Below are 24,148 nucleotides of genomic sequence, written 5' to 3' on the forward strand. Positions count from 1 at the left end.
GCAGGGTAAATCCAGACAGCTAGCTAGACTAACTGTCCAATCTCAGTTTTCTGACTTGAACACCTTTAAACGTACATATGTTCCACCACGACAAGTTCCTTCCCGAGGCTATTTTGCAGAGGCACAGTTGCTCCGTCTGGCGCTTAGCACCACCCAAGATGATTGTGATTGGTTGAAAGACATGTCAATGAACTAGAGCACGTTTTTCTACCCAGACCCTCCTTTGCAGCGCTGGGGAGGAAGGTCTGCCAGTGCGAGGCTATCCTCTGTCTGAAACACGTCCTTTTAGCGCCTGTCTCTTTAAGCCCCCCCTCCCAAAAACGCTGAGTCTGCTCTGATTGGCCAGCATTTCCAGGTCATCTGCATCTGCACCCTCAACCCGTTTGGACAGTGGCTGTCAGTGGCTGTCAGCGTCTGATGCGACGAAAAAGGCACCCTTTGGTGTCTGTGTAGAACGTAGTGGGGAGAGCAGCATCTAGACGGGGTTTATCGAGTAGTTTGTAAAGGGGAAATTTCGCATAGGGAAGTTGGTTGGGGGGGGGGGGTGGATGGGTCAAACATAGGACTTAGACCCAGGAGAGCAGGGTTTGTGTCCCACGTATGTCCTTAACCATCTCATTATTGCTGCATGTCAGGGGAGCTGCTTTCTTCTTTAACCGGCCCGTTATTACCGTGTGCCACGGAACCATAAGCCCACCCACAACCTTTTCCTTAACCTAACAGCGTCAAAAGGGACGCTAATAATCCCAACCAAGCACGTCAAAAGGGACACCAATAGTCCTGACCAAGCGCGCTTTATATGAAACAACGACAAAAGCACCCGACCAAGAGTCCATGTTTTACGAGATGTTAATGAGAATGTGTTGGCACCCTGCATCTCTGCACCATCATTGCAGCCAGAGAATGACTGTAAGGGCACTGTAGCGGCACTTTGACATCACAACCATGAGGTCCTGACAGCTGTGTGCAGTTTTTCTGTGGATTTAGCATTCTGAAACATATTTACAGAATATTGCACCTTGACTTGCTTCATAGTAAAAAATAAACATGGGAATCTCACTTTTTACAATATGGCACCTTTAAAAGCACTATCCTGTATTAAAGTGTACTTTACCATACACACATACAAAATAAAGGAACACACACAGTGGAATACTCAAGTAGCTGGAACTTGAAGCAAGTATCAGTACATGTTCTAAGTATCCCTTCCAGCTGCAGTACTCCATCAGCTTCAAATTACTGAAATGTAACATGGAGCTAAACATGTGTGGGTGCTCTAATGGATTAGGGTGGATGATGGAGCACTGTGTGTACTGTATTGTTTGCACATCTCATACCCGTTTCCTTTGGATTCCAAATGAAGTAGGCCGGTCCATATATTTCTAAAACACACTCATGTCTTCTTCTGCTTTCACTCCCTTAATCTCTTTCTTATCTTTTAGCACCCCACTCTGAACAATCCCCATCTCAGTTGTCCGAAAGCTTACTCTTTATCTACATCTCCTTCTCTGTGATCAGTATAGATGTAAAGGAAATGAGCAAGATAATAGCTTTAACCTGGAAAATAGTCCCCCAATCAGCGTGACTCATTAGATGATTCTGTCAGCCTAAGAAGGGTTTTAAGCTAATCAGTAAGCAACCTAATTTTATTTTCTGAGCAAACTTTAATGTTTTATACTCCTCAGAACACCAGTTTTTTATAGGTGTTTTGAAAGAGCAAGCTGACAGGGTTTGATTGCAAAAAAAACGACATGGTCTTTGCATGATTTTGTTTGGAAGTTTATCCCAGATATTTTCAAATATATTTATAACTTATAGCTGTAATTAACATTGGCTGGTCTTATAAAAAATGTTATTTTTTGATGGGCACTTCAGCCAAAACACATGACCATTAGAATAGGTTCTGGGCTGAATATAGGAGTGACAAGGCTGTGGTTAGAGCTGTTTTAATAAGGAGCAGCAACTAACAATAACAAATAAAGCATGTCTTCATCCCTGTAAGAAGAGGTAACACTATTATCAGCTCAGTTTACACAACATATGTTATGGCGGGGGATATTTTTGGGGATTGTGTACAGCTAAAGATGAGTAAAGCACCTTAAGTAGATGTACATTCATCCTTATTATATATATATATATATATATATATATATATATATAAATGTTTTTTTGGCGTCTTATGACAGCAAAACAAGCCGTGAACACCATATAATGCTCCGGCAATTGTGTTAGAAACTGCCGGCCGTAAAATTAAAACAATAAGCTGAAATATGATAGCTGTCTTAAGTTTTTATTCATAAAATGTCATCTAGTTTGTAGGTTCATGTTGGATATTAGATTTAAGATTCAAGACTCCTTTATTGTCATTCAGCGCAATGTAAAGCATTAACGAATTTACGAGCATGGCTTCTTATAAAAACAGGGTAATAGACAGCTCTATGAATTTTATACATATAAAGATAAAGATGCACATAAATGCCAGACAACAACTCTCTAAAATAGCCGTTATGTTTTGCTCGTAAATTAAATTTAAGTCTCTCATCTCCTTCTTCAACCACTTATCCTGGATCTGTCTTTGTTGACACCCGCCATGTCTGCAAAGAAACACAAAATTACCTAATCATTTTTTTTTTATGGCCGGTTGCAACCATAAAAACATCTAAAACGCAATTCATTATTTATTTGGCAAATAAGGTTTCTAGTAGCGTTTATCGCATAAGATGTTTACTGATTATGAGAAAATCAGATGAGATTGAATGTACAAACTTTGTGGAGTTTTGTACCAAACAAAACTGTTGAACCAGCAACAGACTTGGATTTAGTTTTAAGAGCTCGAACACAGTCACGCCGTGTTGAACCGCGATGTACATCAACTAACACACTATTAACCTTTTAAATTGAACTCTGCAATATTATTTGAATGAGCATTTGTAATTTCCACCTCTAACGTAGGCTACTTTTTGAAAAGTTCACTGACCCTGCTAACTAGCCAGCACACTGTTCCAGTGCTTCCTGGCCTGAAGCCTTGAAGCTAACAGGGTCAGATTTGAGCTCCTGAACAAAACACGACAGGCTAAACAAAGGACAAGGTATCCTAAGTTAGCACAAGTTAGTAAAGCCTGATTTCATGCACTGTGTGTGTGTGATTGAATTAGGGTGTGCTCCCAACCTGCAGTGACCCAAGGTAATGGGTTGATGCATCTATGTTGCATACATGCACTCCCACCGACACACACACACACACACCTACAGTACACACACCATGCACAGCTACTTATTGTAACTGACAGAGCAGAAAGAGCTGCCTTCAGCCACCATGACGAGAGTCTTGCTAGAAAGAAAAAAAATGGATCGAGGGAGGGAGACTAATAAGAGCTGACAAAAAAAGAGGAGGGATTGAAAGAAAATAATAGACAGAGGATCAGACAGGGACTAAACCGATCTGGTTTCTCTGATGTCATTCAAAGGTTCGAAAGGTTTCTGAAGGTTCGAGTTTGGGTTCATCAGGGGCTCCAATCTTATTTGCTGCATCTTAGAAAAAACTACATTCATAAAACAGTGAGGACCGATTTGGGATAAGGAAGGGAGGATGGGAGTTAAAGCCCCAAGCTTCCCTTCAACCCTGTTCAGTCTCAACAGTCGGAACAGTCTGAAACAATGGACAATGAGGTATGTTTTTTCCTGTTTTCCTATTGTCTCGGACACGTCTTGGACTCGTTGGTAATTGGACTGAGACTTGTCTCCGACTCGGTCATTGGACTCGCCACATACTCTAGTTGGTTTCGACCGAATCCAGCACGATATCTGTCTCAACTTCCTCTTTCAAAACAAAACCAATGATGACGCGCCCTTGATCAGAAAACAGGTGTCGGGTTAATTTAAAATCCATCTAGACCATTAGCATTGGTCCCCTGGGATCCGCCTGGCTGGGTCATGCACCTCAATCATCAGGCTTCAATCATTTTCATTTGGGCCACTGACACTATGGACTATGGATTCTTCGAGACAAGTATTTAGAATGGGAACATACTGTATATAATTTTTAGCAACAACAACATATTTGTTACATTAACCGTCCAAAATGTTCTAAGATTCAACTCAACATCTAAAATGTGAAGTAGCACTTCCACCTTATGTGTAACATATGGCCTAGTTTGATTATACAGTGTTTTACTCTGCACTTGCATTTTTAACATTAAAAAATAATAATTGATTGGGCCCCTGGATAGCTCACTTGGTAGACCGGGCGCACATGTTCAGAGGCTTAGTCCTCAACGCAGCAGCTCAGGTTTGGAGTCCGATCTTAAATAGAAGATTTACCGTCTCTTGCATCACATAAATTATGAAAAGGTAGATAAGCCGCCTTGATGAGCATTCTTTTTTTTTCTTGACTTGGACTCAAACCTCTATTGGACTCGGTCTTGACTCAGTCTTGACTAGCCCTGAGGCTTGTACTACGAACCAAGACCACCATGCTCTGGATTCCTTTCAGGTACCCGGCTTCACCTAACCTAACAACCACGGTCCGGCATAAGCTGTGTCACAACGCTGGTCAACAACTAGTTCAATGTACCCAGGGTTTCCCAATCCACGTGAAAGAGGCGTTATTGTCACAGCACGACCAATCGCAAACATCTACCAGATCCATTTATTTTGCATAAGAAGAGCAAACTATAAATCTACATAATTGTGAAGAATACACAGTTTTACAGGCGAAACACAATACAGTCTCTGCTTCCTAACCCAGGAAGGAAAGCTGGCAAAAATAGTAAAAAATGCAGAATAATCCCCACATTTTAGAAACTGGAAATGATCCAAACAGTTCTGTCAGTCAACTAAGTCTTTAATCAGCTAATCAATACAGCTGTAGTTTTATTGTTGGGTAGCTTAATTTATAAGAAAACTTTGTATTTATTAACGACATTTGTTTTGCAAAAACCTTGATTTGTAAAGTAACTAGTAACTAAAGCTGTCAGGTTAATGTAGTGGAGTAAAAAGTACTAGTAATATTTCCGTCTGACATGTAGGGGAGTAGAAGTGAAAAGTGGCAGGAAAAGACTCAAGTGAAGTACAAGTAGCCTACAGAGTACATGTACTTCGCCTGGTCACATCCCACCACTGTTAGCATGGATGTGTCGGAAACACTTCTTCTTTGTTGGCTTAAAAGCTGACTCGATTTCGAGAATATAATTCAGAATCTATGTCGACTGGAGTTTGAAGAGAGAAGTTGAGAAGCTGAGGATTTCCCAGTCACTCCAATAGTATACAGAGGAATTTCTCTTCAGCTTCTAGTTGCATTCAAAGAAGCTGCTTCTTGTGGCCGGGTTGGGTCAGTGGAAGACAGAGGTGGGTAGTAACGAGTTACATTTACTCCGTTACATTTACTTGAGTAAGTTTTTGAAAAAAATGTACTGCTAGGATTAGTTTTAAATCACTTACTTTTACTTGTACTTGAGTAGATTAGTGAAGAACAACTGTACTCTTACTCCGCTACATTAGGCTACAGGAGTCGTTACTTTTCTTTTTACCTCTTGGTATTCTACGCGTCATTGTTTTCACCCCACGTACGTCTCATTTAATGTTTTATTTTGACAGGGAGAGAGAGTCTTCCGCTGAAGGCTCTACACGTGACTGTGTTCCACCAATCAAACCGTTGTGCAGTCACGTGACCATACTCGTTCTCAGCGGCGGACCATAGACTGTATATATCTATGGGCGGGACCATAGACTGTATATATCTATGGGCGGGACCATAGACTGTATATATCTATGGGCGGGACCAAAGACTGTATATATCTATGGGCGGGACCAAAGACTGTATATATCTATGGGCGGGACCATAGACTGTATATATCTATGGGCGGGACCATAGACTGTATATATCTATGGGCGGGACCAAAGACTGTATATATCTATGGGCGGGACCAAAGACTGTATATATCTATGGGCGGGACCATAGACTGTATATATCTATGGGCGGGACCATAGACTGTATATATCTATGGGCGGGACCAAAGACTGTATATATCTATGGGCGGGACCAAAGACTGTATATATCTATGGGCGGGACCATAGACTGTATATATCTATGGGCGGGACCATAGACTGTATATATCTATGGGCGGGACCATAGACTGTATATATCTATGGGCGGGACCATAGACTGTATATATCTATGGGCGGGACCATAGACTGTATATATCTATGGGCGGGACCAAAGACTGTATATATCTATGGGCGGGACCAAAGACTGTATATATCTATGGGCGGGACCATAGACTGTATATATCTATGGGCGGGACCATAGACTGTATATATCTATGGGCGGGACCATAGACTGTATATCTATGGGCGGGACCATAGACTGTATATATCTATGGGCGGGACCATAGACTGTATATATCTAGACCATAGACTGTATATATCTATGGGCGGGACCATAGACTGTATATATCTATGGGCGGGACGTGTTACCTTACAGTCGTAGCAAAACAAAGAATGTCGCCAAGGCAACACAGACGTGGAGGAACCCCCGGCCTCATAGTGAAAGCATGGTTACCTTTTAGGAATAGTGTGAAACAGCAGCTATATTGTGCGGCGCCTTCTGTGTCGACCAAAACAAACGGACATGTGAGCGTTCAACAACTCAACATCTAACCTGAGGAGACGTAGCGGTAGTTTTAGTTTCTGCTGTGGAGAGGTGGATCTTTGTCTTTTAGGTTACATAAAGTATGTTTTGCACATGCAGTATCCATCCAAATTTAATGTGACAAGTCTCTCACTTAAGCTATTTTGTAATTAATAAATTAATTTTAATTTATTTCATTGATTGGATGAACAATACTTTGCCTAAAGATGATTATTTTGTATTTTTGTCTGTCTGCTTGTGTTAAGAAATAAATCAGACGTTACTCAACAGTTACTCACTACTTGAGTAGTTTTTTCATCAAGCACTTTTTTACTCTTACTCAAGTAATTATTTGGATGACTACTTTTACTTTTACTTGAGTCATATTATTCTGAAGTAACAGTTCTTTTACTTGAGTAAAATTTTTGGCTACTCTACCCACCTCTGGTGGTAGAGCAGGCGCACATTTACTGAGAGGTGTATGCCTTGCTGCTGAGGTCCAGGGTTTGAATCTGACTTGTGATTTCCTGCGTGGAATTCTCCTCTCTCCCCTTTACCACCTAATTGTTCTGTCAAAAATTAAAGGTGGGTAAAGGCCCAAAAAATATTCTTACAAAAAAAGAAGCTGCATCTCCAGGCATTTTAGCATCTCATGGTTCCGGTGAAAGAAGGGACAGATGGCACGTCTGGAGACACGCTTTAGTCATATCTATTTTTATTTCATCATCGTTGTTGTATCTTAACAAATTGCTTTGATGTGAAATACTTTTCTAATGAAGCCACAGGAAGAAAACGAAAAGACAAAGACAGAGAGAAAGACAGTGAAGGCTGTGGAAATCAACAAGGTGTGTTTGGTTGTTCAGAGAGACGAAGAGCACGGCAGGGAGAAAGATGCCAAAAAATCTCATTCATATTTCCTTCAGCATATTCCTCCCCCACAAATGCAGGAGCCTCGGCCATTACGTCTCTTTGTATGCCCAATAAGTAAGAAAGCACAATTCAAACTCAACGTTCAAATTCTGCTCCCATTTTCCTGTGCACTGATATCGGGAGATGGCAGCAAGTGACTCACTGCTAATGGTAAATATCTGGGAAAGATAGATGGAGTGGGGAGTGGAGGAAGAGAGGAACACGAGGGAAGGAGAGTGGGATGGATGGATGGAGGCAGGCGGAGTTGGAGAGAGAAGCGGAGCTTTTTTTTAAATGTCTCATACTAATGGAAGCAATTTGAGTTCACTTCACTGCAGAGCAAATATTTGGTAATTAGTTAAATTTCACTATTTTTCTTCCCCCCTCCTGCATTCCTGCATCCCTCCCTCCCTCCCTCCCTCCCTCCCTCCCTCCTGCATTCCCTCCACCCCCCTCCCTCCCTTCCTATCCTGGCTGTCGCTGTCCTACCTCCTTTTAGTATACTGTGTCTCTGTGTAAAGCTCAGAGTAGAGTTGGAGAGACGTCTACTGGTGAAATGTTGTAACTTCAGACAGATCACATACTGTAAAAAGATTGGTGCATTGTGGGAGATTACTTCAAACAAATTAGATAGATCTATATTAACCCACTTCAACTATATTTTTAAGAAGGGCTTGAACAGAAGGCCCGTATGTTCTGTCGTTAAAATTCTCCATCTAATGACATGAGAAAATGTCCCCAGGTGGCTAATAGCATGCTTGAGATGATAATATGGCCCAGCACAGTCAATATTTGCGCTAACTAAAAAAAAACATGATAAATTAAATAAAACAAAATTCAGGAAATAACATCAACATTTAAATGTATCAATGGAGAAAGAAATAATTAGCACAACACACAAAAAAAGAAAAAAAATAGAAAAGAATTGTCCCCCCCAGCTCTTATTTTGGAAGGTCTCTACATAAGTTTTTTAATGTTGGTGCGGGCTATATCACCATGCTAAATATCAATAAGCTATATCACAATAGGCCATATTTTTGAGAAAATCCCCTAAAACTGCTGGTTTTGAGACATTTGAAGCATTTAAACAATGTCTAATGTAGAAAACTTTCTCCACAGAACGTTGACTACATTTACATGCACATAATATTACAATTTTTACCATTCTTCCGATAATGACAATATTCGGACTAAGCTGTTTACATGGGTAATGATAGTGAATATTCCTGTTCACATGCAAAGTATGATTTTTCCAAAGTTTCTGAGAGGTTGCAGACTTTCATTCCTTCAACCAGCTTCTTGAAAAGATCGGCGTGGCGATGTGTGCACATATCGAAAAACCTGTTGACATCCAGGTCTTTGAAAATGTTTAACAGTAGCAGTGTTTCTCCTTCTTATCAGGTCTGCAGCCTGGCAAACTGTTGGCTGGTTGGTTTGTGTACGGTAACCATAGCAACGCACAGAGCCAATCATAAGCCGTGAACAGGCAAGAGGCCGTAACCTGGGGTTGAAACCCAAATTGAGACGCATATTGCGAATGCGCTGTATACATGTCTAAAGAAAGGCTCTAACCCGAATAATATCCCTTGTCGTAATCGGAAAAAATGCTTTGTTCGGAAAAAGTCCTTATTCAGAATATCCACCCGGAATATGCTGTTTACATGACCTGTATCAAATTCGGAATATTGTCACATTCAAAAACATAATGGAATAATGGTGTGCATGTAAACATACTCAGTGTGAAAGAAAGTGGTGGAAATATTAAGTACACTTTTGAGGTACTTTACTTGACTACTTCACAACGTTTTAAAGAAGTGATTCCCCATCTTCTCCATGTCAAGGGCCCCTAAACTGACACAAATTAGGCCAGGGACCCCCATTTCCCAGGATTTTGTACCGGGGTCCCCAATCTGATATGATTTATTACAGAAAGTGTATGCAACCCATGGCCAAAACAGTCCTACATTCTGTCATTGTGTAACTTATGGATGGATTGCTAGTGAAAATGAATGATTCCCCTTTTTGTTGGGGACCCCCTGGAACCCCCTCAAGGACCCCTGGAGGTCCCTGGACCTCACTCTGCGAACCACTGTTTACTCCATTCTATTACACATTACATAGATTTTATAAATGTATCATATGTTTTCTAACAGTATATAAAGCAGGTAAAATTAGCTCCACCTCAAACAACCCCAAAATTAAAACACTGCTTACTTTTTAATGCGTCAGTAATAATAAGTGTTTTTCTGAAATTAACCATTTCTGGTATTATACATTATAACCTTTTCAATATTGCAGTTACTATAACTTGTTACTGTAACTTATGAGGCTTTCTTCTCACTACAGCTCTGATTGGTGCCTTGATTCTGTCTCTGAGTCTGTGTGTCTGTCTGTGTCTGTCGGTCTCTGTGTCTGTCTGTCTCTGTGTCTGTGTGTCTGTCTGTCTCTGTGTCTGTCTGTATGTCTGTCTCTGTCTGTCTGTCTCTGTCTGTCTGTCTGTCTCTGTCTGTCTGTCTGTCTCTGTCTGTCTGTCTGTCTCTGTGTCTGTCTGTCTGCCTAGCTTGGACACTCTTCACTTGACTGGTGTGATATTAATCAGTATCTTGAATGTTAGAGGGGAGAAGTACACACTGTGTAGTAATTAATGAAATTATAACAGCCAAGAAAAAACAGCTGACAGCAGGATATATTCTCCTCCTCCCTTCCGATCATTACTGCACATGTGACTCTGCACCAGGCCAGTAGGTGGCGTTGTGCTCCAAGGTGGCAACAAACACCTGCTGACTGCCGCCTGACACTTATGTTAGGGGATACATTTCAGTTTAGTTAAAAACATGCACTCATGCTGCAGTGATAATCAGATTGTGTAAATACTGTATGTTGAATTAAAGAACACCAGTATTAAAATGAAGTGGTTTCAAGGAAAAATCATAGGGAAGAGATTGTGCGTGTGTGTGCGTGTGAGAGAGATAGTAATAGATTATATTTCCCATGGTGTCATTCACCAGCAGTGTTCCATTAATCTCCCATACACTCATATTGCCTATGAAAGCACTATCATTCATACATACAAACTCACACACTATCTGAGACTGTGTGAGTATGTATGTGCGTGTGCGTGTGTGTGTGTGTGCGCATGCATGCCTATGCTGATGTGAGGTCATCTGTCTCTCTCAGTCAAGGCAACACACCTTGTGTTGAGGCTGACTTTGTCTTTTGCCACTTTATACACATACTGGATGTGGTTCTTTTTTTTTTTTAGTCCATTCCAGTTTAACTCACAACAGAGCAGATCATTGCCAAACACTTGCAAAAAAAACTCGATCAATAAATCTCAACGTAGACCACAAGCTATAAAAAATTGCAGTAAGGGCATCCTTGTCTGCAGCCGTCTCATTCACTGCGTGCAAAACAGTTCCCGATGCCTCCCATGGAAAGGTTTAGAGAAGCAGCCGTGTGCTGCTCTTCATCGGAGGTGGGCTAATTTACCCTAAAGTGCTATGCTGCTTGACTCTGATTGGCTAACAGCTAGCCAATGAGAGCCTGGCTATCAGTATTTTTTACTCAGCACAACTGGGCAAACCGATGGAGTGCTTTCTCCGGGTAGGGATTGAGTCCTTACCTCAAGTGAAGGAGTTTAAGTACCTTGGGGTCTTGTTTGCGAGTGAGGGGACCATGGAGCGTGAGATTGGTCGGAGAATCGGAGCAGCCGGTGCGGTATTACATTCTGTTTATCGCACCGTTGTGACGAAAAGAGAGCTGAGCCAGAAGGCAAAGCTCTCGATCTACCGGGCAATTTTCGTTCCTACCCTCACCTATGGTCATGAAGACTGGGTCATGACCGAAAGAACGAGATCCAGGGTACAAGAGGCCGAAATGGGTTTCCTCAGGAGGGTGGCTGGCGTCTCCCTTAGAGATAGGGTGAGAAGCTCAGTCATCCGAGAGGAGCTCGGAGTAGAGCCGCTGCTCCTTCGCGTTGAAAGGAGCCAGTCGAGGTGGTTCGGGCATCTGGTAAGGATGCCTCCTGGGCGCCTCCCTAGGGAGGTGTTCCAGGCACGTCCAGCTGGGAGGAGGCCTCGGGGAAGACCCAGGACTAGGTGGAGAGATTATATCTCCAACCTGGCCTGGGAACGCCTCGGGATCCCCCAGTCGGAGCTGGTTGATGTGGCTCGGGAAAGGGAAGTTTGGGGTCCCCTACTGGAGCTGCTGCCCCCGCGACCCGATACCGGATAAGCGGATGAAGATGGATGGATGGATCTACAACTGGGCGAGCTCATGAATAGTAATGAGCTCAGGCAACATGACATCAGACTGACCAGCTGTTGTGATCGGTCTGATTTCTCCTCTTATTTAATTTCTTTTCTAGAGCTGGCAGAAGATGTAGCAGTTCATTTTCACATTCACCTCATAACACAAACACATATGGACCTGACATATTTCAAAAAATCCAAATAAAAAGGGTTTTGTGTAGCAGGGCTTCAAGATGAAGTATAATTGGTTTGGCAAATATGAAATGGGTTAACTAAGGCAAAAGTATACTGTTAAATCAAGACCCGATTTTCACCAGCTGCAGATTGGCTCTGCCAACCTTCAATACCCACCAAGTCCGGATTTGTTGCGTAACGGCTGCGGCCATGACTGACAGCGGAAGTCACGAGGACCCACGAGATATCGCCAAATCATATTTGATCGCGCAATATAAAAGGATGTAGTTTCTATAAACAGAATCACAAAACCTCTCCCCTGTTGACTCCCCGTCTTTCCTCTGTTTTTTTTTTTTTTTGTCGGTCCTGGCATGTCCCAGTGTATTCTTTGTTAATTGTATATTACAAAATATTTGATTACAAACAAAAACTTCCACATCCTGCTTATTTTTCATAAGCAACAAATCAACCGTTTCTCAATTCAACACACTGACCTTACTGAGTCATTTTGAGGACTTCCCGCTGTATTGATCCCTTCCACTTCAGCATTTACTATTCTCCTGTAAATACCACAGTTAATAGGCTTTCTTATGAAGGAGAGATCTTCAATAGGGGGGTCCGGGACCCCTTGAGGGCCCCTCGAGTTACTACGGGGGGGGCACAAAATTATTTAATATTCTTTTTCAAAGTTTTTTTTTTTAAAATAAAATGTCTGAAATCACACATTAACACGAATGCAACATGTTGCATTACTGTAAATGCAACCTGGTTTACATTAAAATATGATTATAAAATAAGTATATGAAAACGTCAACAATTATTATTCTAATACTTTAGATGTTATGCACTATAATAGAATTGTTGTAAAGGCTTTAGGATGCTCTATTTTAGGCCTAGTTTAATTGGCCTCTTAATTTTTATACAATGTGAGAAGTTAAGGGTCCCTGCTCTATCTCTTTTTAAGCTAAGGGGCCATTGGCCTAAAAAACAACAACATTAAAGACCCATGTTTTAAAGGTTAATATGGATAGAATGGACAGGACAGGAGTGCACAAAAATTGCAAAGCAAACTGACAAAAATGAAGGTTAGCAAACAGTTTGCCTACTTTACTTACATATCCAACACTAACAGAGCAACATGGGAATTTCAAACGTCTTCTTTCTGCCACCCGTGGAGTCCTGTATTCACTGGATTGGTCTATCTGGCTATCTTTGGCGTTGCGAAGTGTCCGACACTTGAGCTGTGCAGAGCCGCAGAGTGGTCCGTTACAGTAATTGCGCTGGCACTTCACATGCAACCGTTTCACATTACAGGAAGTCATGTCACTCAATGTTGACATCAAACTACTGTCTAATGAAGCCTTCATCAAATGTTAAACTGTAGTATTCTGACGTCTGATCACCCTGCAGAAGATAACAGGCCCAAAGAGAATTTCTGCACGAGCAAACAGAAGTTACATAATTACAAAGATTGCTCTTGACAAACAGCGTGTCATGTAACCATGTCTTATGTGCGTGCGTAAGACTTATGTTACGGGCGGGCAAATTCTGTTTGCTGAAGTGTTTATTTGTTTCTTTGTGGCATTTGAAAAACTTGCCGATCTGATGGTCATTTGGTGTTTTTTTTGCTGCAGATTGACTTGATATACTCAGACGTGTGCAAAATAGTTAGCAAGAAACAAATCAAAAAACACTGAGCTTCAGTCAAACACTGTTTAAATCAGTGATCCTTTGAACCGTAACTGACATACTGCATGGTCTCATTGATTTCTTTTCTTCACCCCCCCCCTTTGCTGTATCTTTCTGATTTTAGATATGTATCGTCTGGAGTTGGCTGGTGGTCTCGGGGTCATATTGTTGCTACTGGGAGTCCTCACAGCACTGTATAAGTGTTATAACCTGGAGATCATGCTCTGCTACAGGAGACACTTTGGAAGTGATGAAACGGAAGATGGTAAGCCTCTTTGTGTGCTCACTTTTGCTTCAGGGCAATCTTACAACAGCAGCTGGCAATTTACAACAGAATAAAGGCGTATACCAATATACATACTGTACCAGGAAGAGCAGAAAACTACAAACATGGAAGAGAGCAGCAAGAGAACAGTGGAGGGCATACAGAGGTTTCCGCAAAATGTCCGTGTTGCCAAGTCATTGCTGAAAGGCTGGGTACTTACACTTGATTTGTAGTGTGTGTGTGTGTGTGTGTGTGTGTGTGTGTGTGTGTGTGTGTGTGTGTGTGTGTGTGTGTGTGTGTGTGTGTGTGTGTGAGAGTGAAGAGAATACTTATAGAAATGCCGTTGGTTAGTTATGATAAAAACATGTTGGTGAATCAATACAGAGAAGAAAAGATACACAACATCCACACTCATGTCTACACTTAAAGGGTACCTTTGTTTTTTTTTTAACCTGGACCCTATTTTCCTATACAATGAAATATTATTGGACAATTGCGCACCTTCAATTTACATCCACAACAGTGCTTGTTTTACCATTGACAGGCTCAGATTATTGTTCTTATAGATAAGTGTTTGACAACACTATAGAAAAGATCTCTACAGTGCCTTTCTGAGAATAAGATAATTTATTTTTGAACATAAAATGTCTGCAAAATTCTTATATGAATAAAATATGAGGCCATCAGTTGATGGTATATTAATAAGCGATTTTTCAATAATAGAAAAGAGTGATGATCATAAAAACAGAAGTGAAGAAAGCAAATTACAGACTTCATTTTGTAGTACTGACTGGAATTATTGATTTCAAACACATCCTTAGTCAGTCTGATTTGCTTAGAGGGGTATTCCCAATATCTTGTTTCCCAAAGATGAATTACTGATTACCTTTGTTTCCATCAGGTCCAGATGCAGGAGGATTAGAAAGTAGCATCTTCAGGATGTGTTCAGGTGATGCTGTTTAAAATGAAGTCTCACTAACTCTGTCTCTCTTTTCACAGATAATAAGGAGTATGATGGCTATCTGTCCTACACTAAAGTGGACCTTGACTGTTTGGGCAGGTCAGTTGCCTCATGACATGTATTAAAGGTCCCATGGCATGAAAATTTCACTTTGAGTTTTTTTAAAATTAATATAAGCTCCCCCAGCCTGCCTATGGTCCCCCAGTGGCTAGAAATGGTGATAGGTGTAAACCGAGCCCCGGGTATCCTGCTCTGCCTTTGAGAAAATGAAAGCTGAGATGGGCCGATCTGGAATATTGCTCTTTATGAGGTCATAAGGGGAGAGGTTACCTCCCCTTTCTCTGCTTTGCCCGCCCAGAGAATGTGGCCCACCCATGAGAGAGAGACATTACGGCTTTGAAACACCTCCTCAATAGCATTTAAAGCTACAGACGCAGAATTGGCACATCCTGAGGAAGGCTTATTGTGGGACTGGCCACTAGAGCTAGTCCCACAATAAACCTTAGCTGTAATTCTGCACCAAGGCTGAATTTTGGGATAGAGACTTCAGATAAAGTATTAGGGGACCACTAAGGTCTATATAGAAGAGACTTCAGATACAGTATTAGGGGACCACTAAGGTCTATATAAAAGAGACTTCAGATACAGTATTAGGGACCACTAAGGTCTATATAAAAAAAACTTCAGATACAGAATTAGGGGACCACTAAGGGCTATATAAAAGAAACTTCAGAGACAGTATTAGGGGACCACTAAGGGCTATATAAAAGAAACTTCACATACAGTATTAGGGGACCACTAAGGTCTATATTAAAGAGACTTCAGATATGGTATTAGGGGACCACTAAGGTCTATATTAAAGAGACTTCAGATATGGTATTAGGGGACCACTAAGGTCTATATAAAAGAGACTTCAGATACAGTATTAGGGGACCACTAAGGTCTATATAAAAGCACCATGTCATGGGACCTTTAAAGAGCCTCTATTTGGATTTTTGCTATCTTTACATGTGTTATAAATTTTTTCCTGTATGTAATAGATGTACAAAAAAAACATTTCACTCCAAATGGAGCTTTCTCTGCTGTCAGTAGGAGCTGCTTGAACAAGCACGGCCCCCCCATTGGCCGTTTTGAATGTGGTTGAATCACAACAGAGTGGCCCAGCTCAGACAGAGTGTTTCAGGCCGAGGAGCTGCAGCAAGGGGCAGTATGAGAAACATATGTTTTTTGACATCAAAGCATGTCAACCTATTCTAGGACTCCCCAGGAATACAAGTATGATGATGAAAAGAAAGAAACAAAGCTCTCCTATCATGCTAACATTGTCTCAAGCTCACAATCGCAGCATGAAAAGGACTTGCTACCCTCGATCATGCGCAGACATTAAAGGCTTGTGATCGTTTTGACATAGATTTGAAAGAGATTCCACGGCTTAAAGTAACAGAAGTTCAACAGTCATGGAGTTGTGATGTGGTTAGCCTAGCTTAGCATGAAAAATGAAAGCAAGTGGAAACGGCTGGCCTGGTTCTCTGTGAAGCATAACTAACATATATCAACAGACAAAGAGATTGGATGGTTGTAGACGGCAGAATATAATAATAATAATAATAATAATACATTTTATTTAGCTTTTTTCTATGTACTAATGACGCCGCACATTTATTCATAAATTAAGAACAGCAAAACAAATAATAAACAGCTAAATTTATACAACAGCAAACAAATACTATACAGCAAAACAAAACTACTATACAACTGCAACAAATCTATACAACTGAAACTTACTATACAGCAAAACAAATACTTACAAAGCAAAACACTACTATACAAAAGCAAACAAATACTATACCAGAAAAGCCAACAGAATTTACATGGAATAGGCAGTTTGAACAATGTGTAATTTGACTTGAAAGGGGGAATGTACACAGATGTCTGCTTGGGCTTTAGTACTGGCCGTTATCAGATAGATAGATAACTGCTGTTGGTCAAGAAATAGTTACTTGGCCTAAAATATATAATATAATAATTACGTTAGACTTATATAAAATATACAGATTAAAACAATATGTATTATAGTTATTTAAGAGCTTTAGAGGTGCTGTTGGACATGTTTTCTTTCCTTTTGGAGAAAGCCAGGCCAGTTGTTTCCCTCTGCTCCTAGTCTGTGTGCTAACCACGTCCCCGCTTCAGCAGTTGTTGTTTTTAACGTTAACACCTGAAAATGCATTTACAGGCACCATTAGATGATGATTTAAGTTATTTGATTTTAAATCTGAAGTCATAATTGTTGTTCTCTTTGCCAGCAGGACGAGCAGCGATGAGGAAACATTTGCTTTGGAGATCCTGCCGGATGTTTTAGAGAAACATTGTGGATACAAGCTGTTTATACCAGACAGAGATCTAATACCCAGCAGTAGTAAGTATCCATCTATCTATCCGTCTGTCTACCTATTCCCCCCCTCCTCCTACCACACACACACACACACACACACACACACACCCTGTCTCTCTCTCTATGGGCCATTATAGCCCCCAATGTCCAGAATGTATCACTCTGTCAGAATAAATAAGAATTCATGCGGATCTTCATCATAACACACTTACAAACAGGCACACATATGTTTGTGTATGATGTCACATGTGTACACACACACGCAGGCAGCAACACTGATTCACACACCCACAGTATGTTTTCACTTTCTTATGAAGTGGGTCTCTCACAGTGCAGCTTATGCCTTGATCTCATTTTCCCACCTACACATTTTTTACACATAAACCGGATGCATAGAGTGCCCACAGCGCGCGCGCACACACACACACACACACACATACACACACACACACACACACACACACACACACGCTCTCTCATAGTCTCTGGGGTTATGTGTCACTCTGTCCAACTGGAGGGGGAAATACGACTCTTACTGCTCTGACAATGCTCTGACCTGACACAAACACACACACACACACACACAATTCCAAATTTGACACAGACAGAAAGGGGGAAACACTGACTGCCATACACATGTAGGCACACACCATCTACTTGTCTGTCTGTATATCCATTCCCCTTCATTTTACAAATACACTGAACGTTTGAGGATAATTTACAGTGAATCCTGACAGGATGTGGATTATAGTACAGTATGTATTTTAGCTGTTGCTTATAACCACAAATAGAGCTGGGCAGTATATCAATATTATATTGATATCGTGATATGAGACTGGATATAGTCTTAGATTTTGGATATTGTAATTTGTTGTCTAAAGGCTGCATTACAGTAAATTGATGTCATTTTCTGAACTTACCAGATTGCTGTAACTGTTCTATTATTTGCCTTTGCCCACTTAATCGATATATCCTCATTACTGATGATTATTTATCAAAAATCTCATTGTGTAAATATTTTGTGAAAGCACCAACAGCCAATCCTACAATATAGTTGCGGTAGTAATATCGAGGTATTTGGTCAAAAGTATCCTGATATTTGATTTCCTCCATATTGCCCAGCCCTAACCACAAATGTATATACTGTACTCTCAAAATACACTGAACACTGCGAAATTGTTTAATGATGAAATAACTTCAAAACATTGACTTACAACAAGAGTGTGAGTATGAGGAAAAAAGCAGATGCCGTGATAAATAAATGTTTTGTTATTCTCAGCACACACACACTCACACGCACACACACCCACACACACCCACCCATCCATCATTGTTAAAGTCATCTCTGGCCTTGCCCGCTGCAGGGACGGTGAATGGAGCGTTTAGATTGGAATGTCTTGAGGTTCATCTGTTCTATACAGCTGTTTATCACAGTTGACATTCCTACACATGGATTCAATGTATCTGTGTCAGTATGTACCCCTTTCCTGGAGATTTATTTACTTAATAAGGAAGATTATTAAAACGGCAATAATCTTTATACATATCTTTATCTATTAACAGCAGTGGTGGATGTGTTCGGATCCTTTACTGAAGTAAAAGAGCTAATACCACACTGTAAAAAATGTTTCATGTAAAAGTCCTGCATTGAAAATGTTACTTCAGTAAAAGTATGTAAGTATCATCATGCAAATGGAAGGCAAGGCAAGGCAGCTTTATTTGTATAGCACATTTCAGCAACAGGGCAATTCAAAGTGCTTTACACAAAATCAGTTAAACAGATAAAACACAAGTACAAACAGTTAAAAATCATAAGCATTAAAAACCGGTAATAGACAGTTAAAAAAATAGACACATAAAACACAAGAATAAAAGTTACAGTGCAGCATAAGAAATTTAAAGAAATGAGCAGTCATTTAAAGAAAGGCAACATCAAAAAGAAAGGTCTTCAGCCTTGATTTAAAAGAACTGAGAGAAATGTACTCAAAGTATTAAAAGTAAAAGTACTCAATGCAGGAAGATCGCCACAATTTCGAAACTGGAAACGATCCGAATTCTGTCAATCCACTGTTTAATTGACTAATCATTTCAGCTGGACTTGTAGGCCGTTATAGTGTGTAGTACTTAATTTCTTAAGAAACATATTTTATAAGCTTTGTTTGTGAGCGCATGTCTCATGTTTACAAGAGTGCAGCTTTCATACCAGAAGATGGCGTACGGCCCAAACTACCTGTACAGAAATATTCACATGTATAAAACCAGGCGTACCTTTCCTTTTATACATCGCAATCCACGTGAAATTGAGCGCACGTGAATGAGCCACCGACCCCGCCTTGCTTTCTGCCATATATTAATCTGGAAATGACTATAAATCTGGCCCCGACGTCATTCTTTGTCCAATCCCAACAGCGTATCCCAGCTGCAGATGGAAAAAAAATACTTCTTGTGACGTTGGAGATGCTGATCGTGGAGGTGGAAGCGAGAAAAAATTGTCTTTTTGGAGGTTTGTCATCTCGGTTAAGCAATAAAAGAAAATGCCCAGAGTGGCAAATGGTGACTGGGCAGTGGATGCACCGAACCATGGCAGAAAAAAAAAAAAAAGCGTAATGTTGAAGTGGAAATCTCGCAAAATAGTGGCCGTGCCACACCAGATACAGAACAACGTGCATCTCAGTGTCAGTCCAAAGTACGCACAATAAGCAGTTTGATCTCACTGATGTCATGCCATTTATTTACTAAGTGTTAGTAGGCTCAGGGGAACTTGAGTCCAGCGCGAGGTAGAGCCGACTCAGAGGAGGAGAGGTCGAGGCTAGCGTCTCCACGACAGGTGACAGTGGCACGGATCTGCTGCGCCACGCATGGATGAAATACTGAACTAGGAAATAGGACTACAGTAACAGAGATGTGTGCAGAATCACGGCAGGCCAGACGGCCCAGTGTTTGGTGGACCGGGTACACCTTGCTCACTTAATAGCCTACAAATCATCCACTGGATCAATCACACATCACATGAGTTTGCCCACCCGACACAGGGTTTGTTCCTGGGGAGATGGATCTGTGCGTCCCGCCCCCTGTACGCCATGGATGTCTGAGCAGACTCACAGACACTATTGCATTTTCCAGTGCTGATCTTTTTGTTGCACAGTGAGTAAGAGATTTCATCCATGGGAAATACAGACAATACAATACAATATGACGGAAAATATTTTCTTAGTGCTTTTTCATTAATTTCCTGTCCTCACAGAGGTTAAGTAGCCTGCGACTTAAACACTTATTAGTGTGAATGATGTGAAATATTATCCACATAAATGATCAAACTTTTATGGATTTAATTATGTTTTTTCATAGACAACGTCACAGAAATATGCCAGTAAGTGAAGTGGAAACATTATTTAATTATGTAATGTTTGGGGATTTTTGGCACTTCTCAGTTGGATTTTGTCACGTTACAGAGCCAGAAAAGACTTTGGACGGCCCGCACATTCTCACGCTAAGAATCTACTAGCCAAGGCAAAAAGAAAACAAGGCCGTTTAATAATTTTGTGTTTTAGTAGAAATTGTGTAGCGATGACGTTGATAGCACGACCGATTCACCTGCGGCAAACCCTGTTGGCACGCCTCCCGCCGAGGTGACAACGCGAGAAGAAGCTGAAGAAATAATGTCCTCTCTGGCTGAAGATGGTGGTGCCAACAGGTCTTCAGAGGCCGGTCACCATCCTAACACCTCTCTCTCCCCCCCGCCCCCGTTACAGTAGAACAGCCAGAAGTGGAGAGATAGGACGAGCTGATGGCTGTTTGTTAAGGATGGAAGGGTGGGGTGCGTTGCTTAGGCCCAATTGATTGGAGGAATTATGTTATTCTACGGTAGCCTGAGTACCTTTAACCGTTGTTCATGTGACATCTCAAAGACAGCCTGATGCTTTCTTTATTTATCTTTTGTTTGTGGTTTGCTGTTTGACTTATCAATTCCTGTCAATGAAGTATATTAGGGTAAATTCTCTATAGTGCATACACAGATGTATCTTTGTAAATCATAGTAACCAAACCAACCACCCCAGCCCCCTCCTGGTGAAAAAATTAAATAAAACCTGGGCTCCCAAAAGGCCATGGTATAGTTTGAAGACTGTTTCAACTTGTCCTAAAAACATCCTAAAAAAAAAATGTAGTCGTGAAAATAACTTTATAATGTGGCAAGAAAGTAGGAAACTAATGTGTGTTATTTGCACTATTTAACATTTCCTGCAAAAATACATAAATAAATTTACCTAAACATAGTTCATAATGAATCGCCTTGAGCCAAAACAATGCCCCCCCCTCCCGACACACACTCGAGACGAAAACACGCACAAGACGGCATCCTAAAAACAGATGAGAAAGTCATATTTCTTCCAAAAATGAGGCTTACTCGCTGTGCCCTGAAAACATCCTAAAAAACAAATGGCGACTGCATAACGCGCATAACTTACTCTAAGCTGCATATGAACTAAAGGTTACGGAGTGTGAAAATCACAGAGACGGGGGGGGGGCTATTCACTGCGTACCAAAGCCATTGACAGAGCAACATGGCAATGCAACCTAAAATACACCCATTCAATTATCCACTCCATTAGCCCTCCGAAATTAACAAGAGAGCGAGAAATAAATAACGGAAACGGAAAGAGGTGGGGACGGGGTCATTGGTTTGTTTTAAATCATTAATTGATTTACATAATCCTCAAAAATAGAGAGCGGCAAGAGGAAGTAAAGGGCGGGAAAAAGCAGCGGAGGTTAACTGTGAGGACAAGAGAGAGAAAGATAAAGAGAGATGGAAAAGCAAAGCAGAGAAGAGAAAAAAAATGAACTGAATTTTGGGATGTTCTGTACTATTTGTGCACCTCAAATTGAGCGTGAAATTGCAATGTGTTGTTGGAGAGACTCTGTCATTAATTTAGTTAGCAAGTGAAGAGATGGGAGAGGGAGAGAGACACACAAAGAGAGGTAATCTGTTTTTCCCACAGCACACAGTTTTCAGACATTGTCGGTAACTACACATTTGAAAAATAATGAACCATTTCGGTGACTCACGTTCCAATAACCATTAAGAATGTCTCAAACCAATAATTGGAAATGGGACCGTTTGGGAAGATGGGGTTTGCGCAGGGCTCGTTGTGAAGCAACAGCACCACCATGAGGATGAAAAGAATCAGTCAAAAGTGCGGAGAACTCCTGGCTCTGTATTGAGTCGTGCTGCAAACATACAGCTCAACCTCAGACCCCCATTTAATTTAATGTAATGTAATCTTCCTAAATGATAAGTAAAAGCGGATGGTTGTGTATCAGCAAAACTCTAAAGCCCATTTAACATAAACAACCTGTGGCGTGGTGGGACTTCTCCACTAGATGGGGCCACGGCCCTGTAGGTATAATGGTAGCTGTGTATTGGCCGTTGCTGTATTTCTAAGTATTTCTCATGTCACAGAAACCACTGAGTGTGTATCTTGTGTTTTGGATGTTGTAATTGGACTGTCGGTTATGTCGTGTTTTTCTCCCGGTGCTCAGCACAGATCTGACACGCACACTCTGCCTGGCAAAGCAACCGGTGTTGGCAACGCGGTAGACAATTACCGTCAAATTTTGAATTCATAAAATGTACCCACATATCACAAGTTGGTAGCATATTACTACAGACATTCCCTCAGAAGCTAGCTACTGCAGTGTTGCTAGGTTGGTTCAAAAGCTTCATAATTAGCCTGTAAAGCAGTTTCCTTAAAGCAACACTAGAGAAATGTTCTCGCTTTGGTCCCCCTACAGGTTAGAAGTGGAAATGTCCCATTATGTCTCATTGGAACTACAGATCCGCTACACAATCTGGAAAACTTGCAAAGTGGGGTTATAGCCGGTAGAGAGCCGCAAAGCCAATACAGAAGTGCCGTTCACCCTGTTACGAGTCGATGACCCACTTTTACGATTTTGGAAACATAATTTAAAGGTGCAAAAGTTCTCCCATGTTGGTCCTCAGAGTTGCTGCTGGGAGGGCACCGAATTATTCTTCTGTAGTTCAATTCTTTTATTTCTTTTTTTTAAATATGTCTGACAATATACATTTACATGAATCTACTACATTATTTGTAAAGATACTTTTTTTTTTTTTTTATAATCACCACAACATTGATAGGCTTACTGGCCTATAGTCAAAGTAGCTATAAGGCAGCCATCCACAGATACAGTTAAGCTTAAGAATTTACTGTGTCCCATTTTAACATTAAAACATGAAAATAAAAAACATAAAATGTGTAAATATGTGAATATGTCAAAGTTATTATTTTAATAGCTTAGTATTGTATGCACTATAAAAAGGTATGTGTAAAGGCTCTAGGACCCCTTCACTTTATTGTAGGACTGCAACAATTTCATGCTATATATATATATATATATATATATATATATATATATATATAGTAACGGGTCCCTGCTTCATCTCAAACTAGGAAAAATACATACATAATCCATCCTAAATCATCCCAATGGGGCTGAAAAACGCCCAATCTGGCAACATTTCTTGGACGTAAAGAAACTTCTGCCCTAGCTCCATTTTTTTTTTTTTTGGCGTGCAGTGTGATCCAATCAGGGGCCACCAGGAAAATCCAAAAATATTACACACATACCTCAGTGTGGAAGAGAAAAGTACGCTTTCCAGCACACAGACGAAGACTATAGGCAACACTTCCTTGTTATTATTTATATTATTATTGCATGTTTCTGTAATAGGCTAATGTGTGATTTATGTGTGAGTAACAACTTACATTTAAAATTTGTATTTCAATTTACAATTGGAATTGCAGGAGGGTTGGCACCCCGTTGCCCTTAATGGACCACACACTACTGTGAATATCCAGATATT

General features: G+C 40.8%; 1 protein-coding gene across 4 annotated transcripts in view; it reads left to right on the forward strand.

Moving 5' to 3' along the window:
- Nucleotides 1-24,148, forward strand: part of il1rapl2 (interleukin 1 receptor accessory protein-like 2) — a gene marked incomplete at its 5' end in the record, with an annotated part of 503,103 nt that overhangs the window by 471,690 nt on the left and 7,265 nt on the right. For 2 of the 4 annotated variants that reach the window (XM_032510844.1, XM_032510846.1), the window contains 3 exon segments: nt 13,775-13,915; nt 14,915-14,975; nt 17,180-17,292. In XM_032510844.1, the coding sequence (XP_032366735.1) occupies nt 13,775-13,915; nt 14,915-14,975; nt 17,180-17,292 (315 nt within the window). 4 annotated transcript variants of the gene reach the window in all.

Source organism: Etheostoma spectabile, unplaced genomic scaffold (assembly GCF_008692095.1).
Source record: "Etheostoma spectabile isolate EspeVRDwgs_2016 unplaced genomic scaffold, UIUC_Espe_1.0 scaffold273, whole genome shotgun sequence".
In the NCBI taxonomy this organism is placed as follows: Eukaryota; Metazoa; Chordata; class Actinopteri; order Perciformes; family Percidae; genus Etheostoma; species Etheostoma spectabile.